This window comes from Pezoporus flaviventris, unplaced genomic scaffold (assembly GCF_033815535.1).
Source record: "Pezoporus flaviventris isolate CSIRO_AGI_PZ_B2104156 unplaced genomic scaffold, CSIRO_AGI_Pfla_v1 ptg000006l, whole genome shotgun sequence".
NCBI lineage: Eukaryota > Metazoa > Chordata > Aves > Psittaciformes > Psittacidae > Pezoporus > Pezoporus flaviventris.
Genome location: NW_026892554.1, coordinates 14,231,738 through 14,249,002, shown reverse-complemented (window position 1 = coordinate 14,249,002; position 17,265 = coordinate 14,231,738). Strand labels below are relative to the sequence as shown.

The 17,265-nt window shown below is 37.5% G+C and overlaps 1 protein-coding gene across 12 annotated transcripts in view; it reads left to right on the top strand.

The window, feature by feature from the left end:
- Positions 1-17,265, top strand: part of NEDD4 (NEDD4 E3 ubiquitin protein ligase) — a 58,068-nt gene that overhangs the window by 11,483 nt on the left and 29,320 nt on the right. For 2 of the 12 annotated variants that reach the window (XM_061447027.1, XM_061447025.1), the window contains exons 2-5: positions 51-124; positions 1,719-1,797; positions 2,715-2,753; positions 3,192-3,245. In XM_061447027.1, the coding sequence (XP_061303011.1) occupies positions 51-124; positions 1,719-1,797; positions 2,715-2,753; positions 3,192-3,245 (246 nt within the window). Of the gene's footprint in view, positions 1-50; positions 125-1,145; positions 1,225-1,718; positions 1,798-2,714; positions 2,754-3,191; positions 3,246-6,470; positions 9,286-17,265 lie in introns of those variants that run through there. The other 10 variants (XM_061447028.1, XM_061447026.1, XR_009742225.1 and 7 more) reach the window with 7 other exon arrangements.

The following is a 17,265-nucleotide window of genomic DNA, read 5'->3' as shown; positions in this document are numbered from 1 at the left end:
TAAAAATAGGTCTGAAAAATGCATCTTTAATATGTTCTTTTTCATTTTAGGAGAACACACGAATCGTCAGGGTGAAGATTATAGCTGGAATTGGCCTGGCCAAGAAAGATATCTTGGGAGCCAGGTAAGAATATATGTTGTTATTAAGAGACAGATGCTTTTTTATTTTCTTTCCACAGCTGTTTAGATTTTAGTAAATCCTGCTGTGTCTCTTTCCAAAAACATCAGGACTATTTTAACTGGTGACCTTATAAAATCATCAGAGACTATATCAGTGTGAAGATACCTGTTTTCTTGCCAATGACTCACTTGGACAGATCTTATACACTGGTAAAACAATGTGTGGGAAGGTTTAATTCTCTTCACAGTTAAATAGTTCTGCCATGGAGGATAGACACGCGTATATATCTTTTGGTAGACCGAGCTAAAATAACAGTTCAGTTATAATAAAAACTGTGTCATCTGTGCTTTAAAGGCTTGGAAGGAGCATGGTACTAAACACTGGTAGCAACAAGACTATTTCAACTCAAATTATCTGCAGAGGAAGAGTATCCACCAATTGTATAGATGTAGTAAACTCATGCCAGTGGCCGCAGGCTCTGGGTATGTACACATAGGGAAGAAACAATCAAAATACTAACATTTACCACAGGAAAGATGAGACTTTTGAACTGGTAATTGAAATGCTTTGTAGGCTCTTGTAGAATTGGCAAGTGGCAGCATTCAGCTTGCACTAAAGCTACTTCTTCCGGCCCATGTGCAGAGGGTCTAGAAAAGTACTGATGGATTTAGTACTAGTTCTGCTGTCAGCCACTTTGGCATATGTATGGAATGCTGTTATTTTAGCTCAAGCAAAATTGTTATGTGAGCTTAGCATTAGAAAAATATCTCTTGTGATACTCCATATTTTCCCTAAAGCCAGACAGTCTCTGTTTAGTATTTTTTTCACACGAATTTTTGTGCTTTAAACAGAATAGGGCAGCTTTTCTCATCATAACTTAAATATGTGAAAACTGTATGCTCTTTTGCCATGTGGCAGACAGTCTTGGTCACCTTTTGTTACTGGTCTGTTTGAGCAATTGAATGTCTTGGCTCTGTTCATGAAAAGTAGGTATTCATATAATCTGGTGTTTATTGTACCACAGGAAGGAAAAACCCAAATCTGAGGCAGTAGACCATTTTAAGCAACCATATTAGGACACCTTCATCCACAGAAAAATTCAGGTTAAACTGAATTTCACTCTGCAAAACTGAGGGAACGTTTAGTAAAAAATATTGCATGTTCAAAGAAGTACTTCAATTTCCAGTGTTGTAAATTCTTAAATCTAAGACATTTAGTGCTTCAGGTTTCTTCAGTCACAACTGGTTTCAATTTTTTTCAAGGTATGTCTTGTTGAAATGCTTGAGGATTTATTAAACTTGTGCTCATGAGATTTGGAGCCCTGAAAGGGGGGGGAGAGAATCAAATTGTAGTGACATACTGAGTATAAAATGGCATAGCTACTAACTATGGTCATAATCAGTAGCAATGGTCAAGATAAGTTTTATCTCTATTTAGAAAATGACTAAGTACAAACGTGTGTGGTGTTCATAAAGTAACTGTAACTCCTAGTTTCACAGCTTCTATTAATTTAACCCTTTTAAAAAAACAACTGCTGATAATGCTGACAAAAAAGGATATACAGCAGCATGCTTATCTTTTTCCTTCCCCCTCCCAGTGACCCATATGTGAAAGTGACAGCTTATGATCCGGCGAATGGAGTCCTTACCAGTGTTCAGACAAAAACTATTAAAAAGGTTAGCCATCTAATCGTTGTGGGTGTGGTGGTTTTTTATCAGGCTCTAGAGGAAAAGTTAATACTACAGGAAATATGAGAATTAATGTCACTTGAATGAACGGAATGGGGAAAGGAATGTTCCATGACCTGCTCTGTTTCCATGTTTATGGCATTATTTTGGTCTTTTCAATAACTATAGTGAAAGGTAGAGAAACACTAAAGAAGATGAGGTGAGTATGGATTTGAAACTGTGCAATTAATGGAAAAAAAACAGATTTTTCTGATTTTGTGGGATCTTTAATGATACAAGTATCTCTGTTGCTGTACAACTTTTATATCTTGGTTCAAACCATAAAACTGATTGGTAGTGTTTAAATATTAAATAGCACAGTCCACCTGAGCCATGATACTACTGCTCCTTTCCTGAGAATATAGGCAAGAAAAAGTCAGTATTGGCAATTTATGTTAGATTAAATAAAAATGAAGAGTTGTATACATGAGAGGTAAAGTACTCTTCCAAATCGTTGTTCAGGTAGTGGCTGTGATTTATGTTGCAAGATCACTTGTGCATTTTCCCATAGTTAATTCATAGTTAAATTAACATAAATTGTTAATTTAACTATGATGAGAGTTCAAAATATCTCTGGTATTTTTAAAAATAGCCACAGTTGAAAGATGTGTTTAGTTGAGCAGGTTATACAGTGTATGGCCCACCTGTGCCTGGACTGTCTAGATTACAGTGTTGAGAGATTTGGCATTTGCTAAGAGTTCATAATTTTTATGTGCAATATCAAGCTTAAAGCTTTTGTACTTTAAGTGGGTTGTTACATGGGATAAAACAGATTTGAAAGATTCAAAGCATACACCAAAACCAGAATAACCAATACTGTCTTCTTATTTTTTTTTCCTTTTGTCTAACCACTCCCTGCCATACAGTCCTTAAACCCAAAGTGGAATGAAGAACTCTTATTTAGAGTAAGTGTTTTCTGTAACCTTATTACTGATGTTGGATATTATATTAGCACATTAGGAAAAATGTTTTATCACTACTTCAGCTTAAAATTGGAAATATGTCTATAATTAATGTGCAGAAAGGTTCAGAGACTGCTTTTCTGACAAATACATTTGCCAATGTTTTTATTTATACCAGAGTTGGATTTTTAGTCTTGATGTTATCTTTATTCCATGAATATTTAAAAACATGGAGTTAAAAACAGTTTGGGGTAGCACCTGTCTTAGCTTATTGTTTCCATTAGAAATGTGTTGCATAGTGAATGGCAACAAGATGTAGATTTTCTGTTTAATTTGGTTCTTAAGCATTTCTTTTGTCCTTCATAAACATAGAGATTTTGCTGAAGACAAATGCTGGTATTTGGCATACATTTTAACTGTTAACGTATTTATTTTACCCAGGTTAATCCTCAGAAACACAGACTCCTTTTTGAAGTATTTGATGAAAACCGTTTGGTAGGTTCCATTCTGTTGGTATTGCAATATATGAAAGTCTTGAATGAAAGTAAGCTCATCTGGATTCAACATGGATAAAAACTCCACACCAGCCCCCCCTTAACTTCTGTGATGAAACCTACTTCACTGCCATTACCACACATTGTGATGCTCTGAAGAAGTTATATTATTATTCCTATCTTCTGATGTGCTTTAAGTCATAAAAGCATTGTTCTTTTACAGTGCTTTTCAAATGATATGGCCACATTTTTCAGTGATTTTGAAAGCTCTGCATTGAACATTGATCTTTCCCGCAAAGTAGGTGTATTGAGACACGGTGTGAGCAGCTTCAGTGTGTGAGGAGTGGCAGGAAAGAAAGCGGGTGTGCATTTTCTTTGGAGAACTTGACAAGTGGATGGTGGTTTGTGATCTTGTACATTGGTGTCACTGTCTGAATGGCAGGTCATAAGACAGGGATAGCTTGTGCATTTATTTTCTTGGTGAAATCAAAACTCCTTCTCTGCCCATGCTCATTTTACTGTGAAGATATCTACTTCCCTATCTTTCTGTCTGTATGTTTTATTGTAAATGAGTAAGGCTGGTAGCAGTACAGTCATGACAGTTGCATCCTTGGGCTACTTCACAGACATTTCTTATCACTTGAATGTATACCTTTACCTTCTGCAGTAGTTTGAAATTAATAGGAGGGGTTGAATGTTCTTTAGTTTGTTCTCCAAGCACAGTTTCATTCTGATAGCTGTTATAAAGGATCTCTTTGTGCTTGAATAGTGTGTTGGCTGTGAAGAATATTATTTTTTTTCTTCACGCTTTCTATGTATATTCAGTAATCCATTGTATCTGTGAAAGTCACAAAGAGTGAATGAAAATGTATGTAAATATAAACACAAAATGTCAAGAATAATTATATAGAAGAGGCGTGTTTCTTGGTTATAGGCATTACACAGTGCCCAAACCATTTACTTCTTGACTGGTGGTATTACCTGTCCCAGGTATTGCAAATATGGTCTCTTCTTTTATTTTTTTAAAAAGTAATTTAAAGGGAATTGTCAGCATTTGTGGCCTACATGGCAAGTTAAATAGGATTTTTCAGGATGCTCAGATGTTCACCTCAATATGACTTGGGCTACAGTGTATTCATGAGGTTGAAGTGCTTTGTCCATTAGTCATTGGAACATTACTGCCACCGCCTGGAAGTCAGGAAGCATGATTAGAAAGTCAGGTTCCTGATTTTTTTTGGAAGAAGGCCAGTGCTTTCGTTGTGGTTTACACCAAGAGAATTCTGTAGCATTCTTTATCTAATCTAGAGTAGATAAGTTGTTAGGCCTGTTTGCTCAGGGGAGAGGAACCAATAAAACATTTTACTGGCATCAACTTGGAAATGGTGTTTTGTTTCCTGTATATGATTATATTTAGAAATCAAGGCATTGTGACCCCATCAGTCACTGTATAGTTCTACAATAACCCCAATATTTTTCATCTTTTCCTCCTCCTCACTTAGTGAATGGAAAGGCTGTCTAGCTATTTCTCTTTAGCTTGCTCTCAGAAACGCTAAGTTTCTATCCCAGATGTCTTGAGCTGTTTTAAATAAGTCAAATTGTTGCCTTAGCTGTGATTTGTTGTTTAGCTTTGACAGGCTCCCCCACTGTAACTGCTGGGAATAAAGTCAAGCCTGAAATCTTTGCTTTTTACGTTTAAGAAATGTTGCTTTCTTGAAAACCAGGCTCAAGACTTATATTGTCTGATGTTAGGTTTAAATGCAAAGTCTTGCTGCACTGGCTGTATCACCAGCAACTGGAGTTTTAAATCTTTCTGTATTAGCTTTAAAACTTTTCAAATACTGCCTGTCTTGGATTTGGTAAAGGGAACACTACACTAAATAGTTTGTTCTATGGGTTTGTTGCAAACCATTAGTAAAATAAAGGGCTTGAGCAGTTTGTGGAATCCTGAGGGATGGTTGTCTTTAAAAATGCATTAGAAAAATCTGTTGGGAAGAACAGTGAGATTACTTACGAGATGGACCAGTGCAGGAAGGGACTGGATGACTTCTTTCTGTCTCTTCCTGTCTTAAAATAACTTGTCACATATTTGTGTATTTCAAAAGAAGTGCCAGATCTGCTGCTGATGCTGAAGAAGTCAATGATGTTAAGATCTGAATGGAACTATTGGTACTTAGGAAAAAAATACTGGTTTTATTTTATTTATATTCTAATTCAGCAAGATGGAATTCTGTATTTTAAAAGCCATCTTGTGTTGACTAAGTACCCTGTAGCTGGCTGGCTATACCTACCCAGTTCCAGCTAAGGAAGAGTGACATGATGAGATGAGGTACTTCCCTTAAATCTTAAGCCTGAGTTACCAAACTATATCAGTTTATTGTTAGAGACTTCTTTATTAAAATTGGAAAAACACTTTGGATCACCTCTTAGGGGAGAAAGGGTTGATTTGTTGGGCAGAAAAGAAGCTTTAAGAAATACATCTATTTACTCTTCACTTGCATATCTTAGGGTGGGTTTTGTGGTTGATTGTGTGTTTGTTTTTTGTTTGTTTGGTTTTTAAATATATATTGCTTAAATTTCAAATATAACTTTTTGAAACTGAGACCAAAAGAATCTTTTATGGTATTTTCCTTTCCTTTCACCCCCCATCCCAGCCCCCCTAAAACATAAAACATGAGAAGAAGTCCAGTTGGCAAAGCATAATGAAATAAATGAGCTATTGTATTTGTTGGCTTTTTATGAATAAGCTAGTATTCATTTATTGCTGCATTCTAATAATGGAATTCAGGTAACAGAGGTTAAGTAAGCCCTGGAGTATCATTAGAAAACAGATTTGTTACTTGCAAACAGGGTACCGTGAATTTGATTCTTGGCCCTTTTTGGGGAAGGAGGTATAAATGTTAATTTTACTGCCTTCTAGCTTAAAATACAGTAAAGGTTAAATAAATATGGAGCAGAAAAAATCTGGTAGTATGACCTATAAAAGTATAAATGGCCTAGTGTTCTCTTCTGTTTGCATTTTCTTAGCAGCGCTAAGTAATTTCGTGTCAGTGCAGTAGCATTTAGTACTGCATCATATGTAGCTTCTGTATTCAAAAGTACATTTGTAGCCACATGTTTGGGGTCACCCCCCTCGCCCCCAGTCAAAAAAAAGCCCACCAAAACCGAACACGCAACAAACAAACACCCAACAAAAAAAAATCCCACTTAAGGTGCATTCAAGATTGTCTTTTTTCCAAAGTCCCACTAGGTGCCAGCAAAGGACCTTATCAGACAACTGGAGCCAGGGAAACATTTTGCAGGAATTCTCAATGCCATTACTCTTGCCAGAGTTGACAGGATATTGGCTTCTTGACATGCTGATCGCTTTTGTTTTAAATAAAAATTAAACCGAAACAAAAAATACCCATGAATGTATGAGTTTGTATCTAATGATGCAGAATTGCTTCTGTAATTGTGCTGGCTAATCATATTTTTCTCTGCACATACTTAGCTTTGTGTGCTAAAATATGCATAGCTGCTTATGTATTTACATGCCATATTGAACTCTAGTGAATGTCGGTTTATTGTGGTCTTCCAGCAAACAAGAGGTAGTTCAGTTTGTAAGAATAGTTTGTTTCTCTCTACCTTTAATAGCTGTACTGTAGAAAGGTTAAGGTATAAAATAAAAGGTTGAAGTGGTAGGTGGAAAACAAATTCTGAATTAGTAATCAGAGTAACTTTTAGTGGTTCTAATTCAGTTGCACGTCACTGAAAATTACAGATTAATTGGCAGGAGAGGTTTTACTACGTGCAAATCTTCAGAAAGTGTGATTGCGTCACAGCATGTAGATTGCGAGGTAGAACCAGGTTTCTTTAAAGTGTTATTTAAATAGTGCAGAAAGCCTTCTTTTTCTTTTTCCTTTGTTTTGTTTTTAAGGGGAAGGAGGCTTATTTCCCTGGTTTATGCATAATTCAGACCTCAGCAGTTTGCTAGCATGGTTACTATTTGGAAATTGAATCCTAGACTTGATACTCAATTATATGGGACTTCATTCCTACCAACTTCCTGTAATTCTAAACCTATGGGTAAAAATATTAGTAGTCATACGCTGCTGAGGAAAGTACGGACACATTGACTCAGCTCATGCAGCTGCAGCAGGAGTTGCTGTTTTAAACTTGGAAGTACTGGAAGTTTATTATTGTATTCATTTATGCAAATTACAGAAGGTATAACTGAAACAAGGTCAGTAGTATTTGTGAGTTGTTGCAGCTGAGGTCGTTGGAACATGAGTGCTTTGTAAATGAATGCTTTTCTGACTGCAAGCCATCAAAGACGGTCCAGAAACTGCAGTTCAACGAGTCGCTGACTTATTTCAAGAGGTACAGTTGGCTTTTTTTTTAACACTAGTATTTTGTAGAAATTAGGTCAAAGACTGCAACTTCTATGGACTTTTACTGCTGTGATGTACTAGCTCTAGGTTCAGTGCAGCTGCCTGTAGCATTTCTGCTGAAGGATCTTTGTGGGTTTCATTTGCTAACATGCATGGAAATGAGAACAAATGGCACGACGGTTAAGATTGCATTTTGCTACCCAAAGAAGCAACACAGATCCATTATCGGAAACCTCTGAAGATGTTTTGGATAGTAACAATTGTATGTACTTCAAAAAGCTGCAGAACTCTGCACCTAATGTTACACAAATGAACCTGACTCCTAGACAGGTTGCTTATGCACCTGTAATGCCACAAGTAATTAATCAAGAGGAAAGTGCAACTGTTTCTTCACTGCAAATAAAAAAGAGCACTTCACTGCACATTTCCCTGCAGTCTAGAAAGTATAGTGGATGTCTTCGGGCTGGTGATGCTGAACCTACTGGTGAAGACACTTCATTCATTGGTATTGCTAATGAAGGAAATTGTGGCGCTAGAATTGTGGTTGATCATCGATCTAATGATAGCCTTCTGAGCAATACTGTTCTGTGCAATGGCAGCCTTAGCAGTATTGCAGCCAGTGACAGTGGATCGTTCAGCAGTGCTGGCAGTGACTACGGATCATGTGCAAGTACCGCAAGTGATGGAGGTTCATATAGTAACAGTGTCATCAGTGACAGTGGTAGTGGCACTCTTTCGACAGGTGATGGTACTTTCTGTAGTAGTATTCATGGTGATTCTTCATATAGAAGCACTGCAAACAAATGTAATCCCTATAGGAGCAGCTCATCTCGAGAAAGTCTGTGTAGAAATAATACTGCTTTTGACCAAGATGCTTTGTCAGTAAGGAAGAAAACTAAAATTCCATTGCGACGTTGTTCATCACTGGTTATTTTTCCTAGGAGTCCTTCCAGTACTCCTCCAGCTTCACCAGTAAGCTCAGGTCAACTACCACATAGAGGGTCCTATCAAACATCCCATAAACTAATTATTTCTCCTAGTGACTTGGCACAAAAAGAAGATCAAACCATTTCCAAAGGATTCCTTTCGACAGCAGTCAATGGACTTCGACTGTCTAAAACAGTTTGCTCTTCTGACGAAGTCAGAGACATTCGACCGCTTTACTTGAATCCGTCTCTACAGGACAAAAGTCAAATTTTGAACAGTTCCAAGCAGGCAACTTGTGAAGAAGTACCTGATGGCTTCCCATGTGTTTCAGTTCATCTCTCTCGAAGAGCATTTGCATCAAGCAGTGAAATGGTTAATGGCTGTTGCAGTCCAGAGTTAAATCTGAACTCCACTGCAAAATACCCTCACTTAAAACTGGCACGTAGCACATCTGCATGTTTACCCTCAAAAATCGATCCAGAATGTCAGATTAATATAAATGAACTAGAAAGACCAAATGCACAGATGAGCAAAACCCACCACGTTTTGCAAAGAAGTGTTTCGCTGGAAGGATCACGTCAAAGAGTTTCTTGCTGTTTATCCAGCAAGTGTCATAGTGGAAGGACATCTCAGTTGCACATACAGTTCAAACCTGGGAATGAAGGAAAACCAACTGTTGTTAAGAAAAGATATGGAACCTCTAAAAGGGAAATGTCTAGTACTTCTTTGTGGAGGCCCCATAAGGTAAGTGTTCTGGTTTATAGAAAAATTTGATAGTATTTTACAGCTGAAATTTAACTAGAAAATAATAAAATTCATAGTCAAGACTTAGATGCAGTGATTTCAGAATTTCCTAATGGTGTCAAGCTGTCACCATTAGGAAGTTAAGTTTTCATGTTATCAGTAACATTTGGGGTTTAGATTTGTTTCTTAGAATATGGTACACACAGTAGCATAGGTGAATAGGTCTTACAGTGAAATACTTAATATATAGAACCAATAATTTCCTGTTTAAATGAACTCGGGGGAATTTTATTGTCTAGTTATGTGGACATGGGAATTCTTTAAACTTCAGATGAAGTTTCACAGTTTTAAATACGCAACTTCTCAGAAAATTAATAGTAATTACTGAAATTACATAAAATGGTTCAAAATGAGTGTGTCACTGTAGAGGCTTTTAGGTTTATTTCATATAGGCTTTATTTTACATGACAGTTTGTATGTAGGTTTAAAAATAAGTAATATTTGAGCAGAGAAACTGTAAATACCATTTGTTTCTGCATACACCCTGAACCACAGGAATTTTCAGAGTTTCCTCTCTTTTTTTTTTTTTTCTTTTTCGTTTTTTCTTCCCTCTCCTTCCAACCACTGCTTCAGCCTGAGCAGTACACTGTAACCTAATACCTCTCCCAACAACATTGCTGTTCAAATTATAGTACTTGGGTCTGGAAGGCTTATATTAAATGTATTTTTCTGGTAATGAAACTCGTGTCCAACTAAACTGCAGAAGTGTGTTTGCTCTTATTAACTCTTCAGGCAGTTTGTTTTCTTAGTGAGGCATAAGCCACAAGAAATGTGGATTTTAAGACTTGTTTAAATAACGTTGTGAAGACCTGAATGATCTGACTAGTATATGTTAGTTTTAATTGTGAATTCTGATAAAAGTGCAACAATTAATGTTTACTGGAATTGTTCTAAGATCTCATTCTCTGTGAATTGACACTACTATAATTTAACGTGCTTGTTTAAGCAAAAGACTTTATGCCAAAGATACACAGTTATGACAGCCCCTTTCTAAACTAGAAGTACAATTACCTTGGAGGTATTAGCTTGTAATTTTCAGTCAGTTGCTGCCCAAAGTGTGTGGTGATTCTACTGTTTTTGATTTCTTAGGAGTTTTGTATCGCTTTTTGGTTGAAAAGAGTTTGAAGAAAAATGTGCTTTTCTTCTTGTATAACTGTGATCTGTGTTTAAGCTTCATGATAAAAATCACAGTGGATCACAGGTAATCATTATGGATACTGTTTGGTGATTCCTCATCCTAAAATCAAACTGTGAATTTGATGGTGACTTCCACAATAAGCACAAACAGGTTATGATGTAATTTAAGTGGCCTGCATCTAGTTATTTTTAATAAGCATATTGTAAAAAGCGAAACATGTTGAGTCATGCACTTCAAGTACATTTCTCGGCAACTTGCACTTCTCTCCTCTGGGTTTAACGTCAGTTGATATGCAAGATATTTTATATGTTAATACTGAGTGAATTTTTAATAAATGCAATTTAAATAGACTCTAAGTTCAGGGACTAAACTGTTGGCAAACATTTCCAGAAACTCTTGCAGGGCACTGGACTGACAATAGTTTGTTTCAATTCCTGGGAGCAGTGTTTACAATGAATTGGCATTAAATCTAAGGAGACTTAAGTTTTTAAAGTGCTTGACAGAATGCTTCTGTGGGTAGTTGAGCATTTTACTGTGGTACTGTAGCAGCATGTTTCAAGCTTCCTGAATTCTTAAGATTTTATCTTCTCACTGGAAGATGAGAGAGAGAAGCTTAAAAATAAAAAAAAAAAAAACCCAGGAAAAAAAAAGTCTGAATCCCAAATTGTTGTGGTTCTCTTGTACTTTTCATATATTTGCAAATATTTTGATTTGTGCCATGTCTACATACATCTGACATCAGACAAACTGGACACAAAAGGGTTTATGGCAGTGTACTTGTTTCTGATTTCTTTATGCAGCAACAGGCATAGGAACCTTTTAGTCCTGAAATGGCCCTTGGAGGATATTTTACAAAAACTGATTTTACTTAAAAACCTGTTATCAAAAAATGGAAAAGCTTCTCACACCAAACCAAGCAAAAAAGCATGGTTGACTTTATAGCAGTTCAGCAAGTCACTGCAATAAAATAGATAAATACTATTTGTCTTTGTGACAAATATAATAGGTTCTATGGCAATCGTTTAATTATATAGTCCAGTTAATTATCGTGGTGTATTGTGACTCATTTAAAAATAAACAACTCCCAAAATATTTCTCTTGACTCCAGTTAGTCTGGCCTAGTATATTGATATGCTGAGTCTGGGTTCAAATTTAACAAGTTGATACTGGAGTAGCATTTAGTAATGTCAGCTATCTGTGCAGAGCAGTCATGAAATCAAATCAGTGCTTTGGCCAGGGACTCCAGAGTCTGAAGCAGCAAAAGGTCTATGCATTCTTTTCTTACATGCCTAGCTACTAGCCTTCAGCCACCTTGTATCAGATTTCCTGCTTTCTATAATCAACAGCTTGTTAAAGGCTGACTTAAAAAAAAAAAAAACAACACAAAACCAAACCCTAAACAACAACAAAACCCCAAAAACAATCCCCCCCAAACCAACCCTACCCACATTTCCATTTCTGTGACAACTGCCCTTGGATTATTTTTAATTAAACTGAAGAATGTGGAATGGTGATGGCCCTCATACAACTGCTGAACTTTACTGGAAACACATTGAATAGATTCTGCAGTAGATGGTGGAATTTCACTTATGCGAAGCAGGAGGAAGAGGTAGTTCATGGTTGCAGCACTGACGGTTGCCCTTGACTTAGTATTTCTGTTCTGAGTGTTTTCTCAGGGCATCTGTCTCTTGCTAAGGGTAGAAATAAATCTGCAGCTAAAGCACTTTGACATCACAGGTGTGAATTGGGAAGGTACAAGTAAGGAAACGGTTTGCGTGTCATCTTAGACCTCTAAACTTCAAGGGGTACAGAGAAGAGCAGAAGCAGTGACTTACAGTTCCACTTCATGTAGACCATAAATAAGCTTAAAAAAACAAACAAAACCTGTGTTAATCTCTTCCACAAGTGTAATAATATTTTGATGACATCCCTGTTGACATCAGCCATTCCTTCCCCATCAGTATCGCTGCTGATTACATAATGTATTTGCAAGTATATAAATGTACTTGCAAATCTGTTTCAGCAACTGTGTACCTTTAAAACAATTTCTTGTACAATTAAGGGAATCATTATGTTATTGTCCTTTTGTTTACAAATAATGTAGTAAAGGTTTGTCTCCAGTGAATGAAATGCACATTTTTGAAGCAAAAAAACCTTCAGAGGTGGTATAGAATAAGCAGAACATTTTTTCTACTGTCAGGTTTGTGTGAAGAAAACCTCTAGCTGGAACTCTCAAGTTTGGGTTTCTTTACCATGTTCTGGAACTCTGCCTTTTGTATTTGTAAAAGGAGATGCTACTTGGATCTTTCAGTACTAAATGTGTATTTTGGACAAAATGTGTGTGAGGATGGCTCTCTTTTCTAACTTATTTCCCAGCTGTTCTGAATATGCTGAGGGGACTGTTCTGAATATGCTGAGAACTTGGCCTGGAAGATACCGATTCCCTTGATAAATGCTGCACCACAAGTTAGCACTGAATAGTCTGAAGTTGTCTTCTCTCTTGGATCCTCTTTAAGTATAGAGCTTTTCTCTTAGCAAAAATCCTTCACAGATGATAATGGCTCAACCAGGGAGAAGTGCCAAGAGAAGGGGAAGACAGCTGTGGCTTGCCTCCATCTTTCCTTATTTAGTAAAGGGGCCACGTGGATGGGGATTGATGTCCCAGATCTGGGAAAAGGAAGTGAGATGGAAAAGGGGCAGGTGAAGCAAAAGATTATAGAGGCAATACAAGACAAAGCACAGATTGACATTTCTCTCTGCTATTGTGCTATGATAACCTCATCACCTAAAAGTTTTCATATTTTTTAGTATTGCGCATCTTGAAGGATCTTAAAACATGTTACATTACATACCTGCCCTTATAAAAAGTCCCTTTCCAGCTTTCTTGTAGGCCTCCTTTAGGTATTTGCTTAAATACAAGTCCATCTTGCTTGAATGCAGAGTTTTGTTACGGCTTCTTCTCCGCATTTCTTCATGCCTTTACTTTTTGATTAGCAGTCCTCTTCAAGGAGAGAAAAAGATTACACACAAAGGATGTGATAAGCCTTACAGCCAGGACTAGCTGCAAACAGTTGCCACGTGGAAGAATTAGCAAAGGAAGCAGTTAATGTTACTTGGTATCGGCTCCATCCCAAAGGTTCTTTTTCTGTCAGTTTTACCAACTTGTATTTGGCAGCAGTGAACCATATGTAACTTTCAGAATATGATCATGCAGTAAGGAACAGTGTCAGGGCAGAACACTTGAATAACCCTGTAAATCAAAGCCTGAGCACTTTGTAGTCACCAGCAAACACTGTGTGTACATTAAAGGTAGTTTTATTAGACTGTACTCTGCAGAAATTGTGATTAACCTCTTTGTGTTTATAGCCTGCAGCTGAACTCATTTGGGTAGGTTTTTCATGCTAACAAAAGTGGAAACTAAAACTGCAAAACCATGCAGAGCAGACCTCCTGAACGGCTTAGATAAATATTTAAATTATCCAGCCTTCAGGTTGTTTCATCTCCTTTTCATCTACCAGGAGAGAATGGGAAGCATTGCTTGTGTGGCTTTAATATAGCCACAAGCTATAGTTATTTTGTCTCTTAAGACTCAGTATATAGTTAAGAATGTGTTAAAGTAAAACTTGTTCCCAAAGTAAGATAGAGATACTCTTCCTTTTACACGTGACTAGCCAGTAACTTGGAGGCTTTCAGATATGAGGCCATGGTAGTAGATTATTTTTGTTTTCTGTGAGAGGTTATATTAATGGTTTGGGTTAAACGAAAACATTTCTTGGAAAATGTTGTGGTGATGTAGAAATTGGTCTTTGTAAGCATGACAGTGTAAGACAGAAGCCCTAACAAACTAATAGCACCTGCAGGTATCCTCCCAAGAATTGTCAAGAAGCTCAGCTATAAAATTGTTGAAATACTAACTATAATGAATAATCTTTCAACCTATTAGATTTTCTTACTGAAGGAAGGTGAGTATTATGCTGGCACTTTAAAACGACCAAAAGGGCATCTACAGGCAACAGGCCAGTCTGGAAGAAAAAGCGCATGGAATAGATTCAGTAGGCACATGGCATGCTTTGTGTTTATAAGGAGGGGGAACTGCTTTCAGAAAAGGACGTTTTGTCTTAAACTCAAGGTAAGCAAAGATGGGCGAGCTGGTTAATGCAGGACACTGAGCTTGTAAAAATGTTTGACAAGAACCCTTAGCAGAAGTTCTGAAAAATACTCTGAAGACATAAAGCGCAGATAAAAAGCTTCCTCATTCATGACCGCTAATTAAAACTAAAGTGAGAATTCTCACCTATGAAAGTACAGAAAATCTCATGGTAGTGACTAGATAGTCGAAATGAAATTTCAAAATGAAATTTGAAACGAAATTTGAAAATCAGTGTTGATAATTGCCAAATACTGTACACAGTGGAAAACCAGCTGGGGATGCAGGCGTGGTAATCACTCCCATACTGGCCAGAAGGGGTTTATGCCATGGTGAGTGACTTGTGGAAAACGTCAGCTCAAATCTTGTTGACAGTTGAAAGGCAGACAGAAGGTTAGGATTTATTAGGAAAAGAATAAACTAACAAAATGAAAAACACCTTTCTGCAGTTGTACAAATCCACATGTGCATGGCATGCTTTTTTTTCCTTTTTTTTTTTTTTTAGGAAACGTGAAACAAAGCTAGAAAAATAGCAAGAGTGGTCACAAGATTGGCTAAATTGTATGTGAGGAGACACTGCGCAAAGGGTTTCTTAGCATGGGGCAAGAGGGGAGTAAAGCAAAGTGGTATTAAAGGAGTTTTATAAAATGATAGTTCATGGGGGGGTGAATTTAAACAGAGAATCCACTCTTATAAAACAAGTGCGTTCTCTTAATGTGTTGCTGAGCTTACTGCTGCAAGATTATGTACATACCAAAAAGTAGAACTGGATTTCAGGAAGAGGTTGGATAAGTTGAAGAAAGATCCATCAAAGAGTATTACATTCTCAGTATATATTTTAACATTAGGATCAGAAAGTCTGTAACCCCATACCCATTAGAAATGGGGATAAATCAGAGGAAGTACTATTCATAACTGCTGCTTTCATTATTTCCTTCAGCATCTGCTCTTGGCCATTATTAGGGAAAGGATACAAAGCTTCACAGAACATTAATCTCACTACAAAGGTCTTTGGTGCTTGCTCGGCCCTTGCAGCCACCTAGGATCAAATGGTAGAAATGCTCTTTCATGTTCTTCTCTCACCGTGCTGTGTTTAACACGTGTTTTCTCATCTTCCTGAAGTGGATGACTTTCAGAGACTGAGCCAGCAAGCAAGCTAAACTGACTGGCGTTTCCAGGGGAGTCATTGCTTACAACTGACTTTCACCTTTGTCTGAAGGAGACTGCTCTACATTTCTCTCAAATGTCTCTGTTTCAAGTGAACTTTTTTCCTCACTCCCTGTGATGAACAGGATGTGCTGATTTGGGAATACAGCCAATAAAATGTTTGTAGCTCACGTCAGTGTTAGTTTATGGATCCATAATCATCTCCATTTCGAGAGAGTACATTATTCTTTTTAACTTTATTCTTTCGTTGCGGCAGTTTGTGGTAAACTGGCAAGTCTACAGATAGATGTGGTTATAGTTTAGACCTTGGGCCACTGTATCAACTGTAACATAAGCAAGCAGAATTTAAGGAGGACATCAGGGAGTTCCTGGCTGAAATTACATACAAACTTGAACTGGAGTAATTGAAGTCGGGGCATATTAAAAAGCAAATGGGACACTGCAGCTACTGAGTAAGAGGAATGTGGGAAGAGACACAGAACTGGATTCTTTTAGACCTGGATGATTTCTCTGGCAATCTGTGATTTTCCTAGCATAAGAGAGAAGACCTTGTTCAGAAACGTGAAAGCACAAGGGCTTTTCAAAGAAAAAGGTTTCCAGAATTTAGCATGAACTTTACTTACTTTTTAATAGTTTCTGTCTTAGCCAGTTCTTGTAGTAATCATTGTTTCTAGAAAGTTCAGTTTGGGACAAACACTTAGTTTATAAAGGACAAATCCAAAGTGGTTAAAACGTGGTAAATTACAGGCCAATAAAACTCATGGGAAGTGTAATGTGACTTTAGTAAGAGATGTTGAGCTTATCTGAAATAAATTGTGATACTGCTTTTGTTGTAAAGTGATTGTGGTTGGATTATTTGTGTTGTAGTTGGTTTGTGTTATAGAGGTTGAGGCATCCAAGGTCACTTCACACAGACAGGTTTTGGACAGACAGGATTTATAACTTGAGCACAGCACAGCTTAAAACAAACCAGGAAGTTCTGCTGTAGCCCCGTCATCTGTCTGCATTTAGGGCTGGCAGCAGTAGGTGTAGGCTTGGAGCTGGAAGAAGTCAGTAGGTAGGGCTTGGGGCTCCTGTTCAAATTGGTGGTGGCTGAGGACACATGTGGAGCACAGAAGAGCATGAAAAACTGCACCGTGGTGGGCAGTGGCCACTGGCTGAGTGCTGGTGCGAAGGCACAGGGAATTCCTGAGTTAGTGTTGATGTTGAATTTGGATCAGCAGTAGCTCAGAACAGTAGACTTTAAGAACGCTTTTGAAAACTGCTGGACTAACTTTGGAGTAGGCTGAGGCTGTTCACCCTGCATCCAGCCCTGCTGTAGGTGCGTGTTCACAGAAGTTTCTTAGAAGGGGTCAGTTACTTGTACCACCAGGGCCAGCCCTTCAACATTATATTCAGGATGGGGAAAAAAGCAGCTTCCAGGCACAACATGATTTATTATCTATGTGGCACTGTATTGGACTTCATG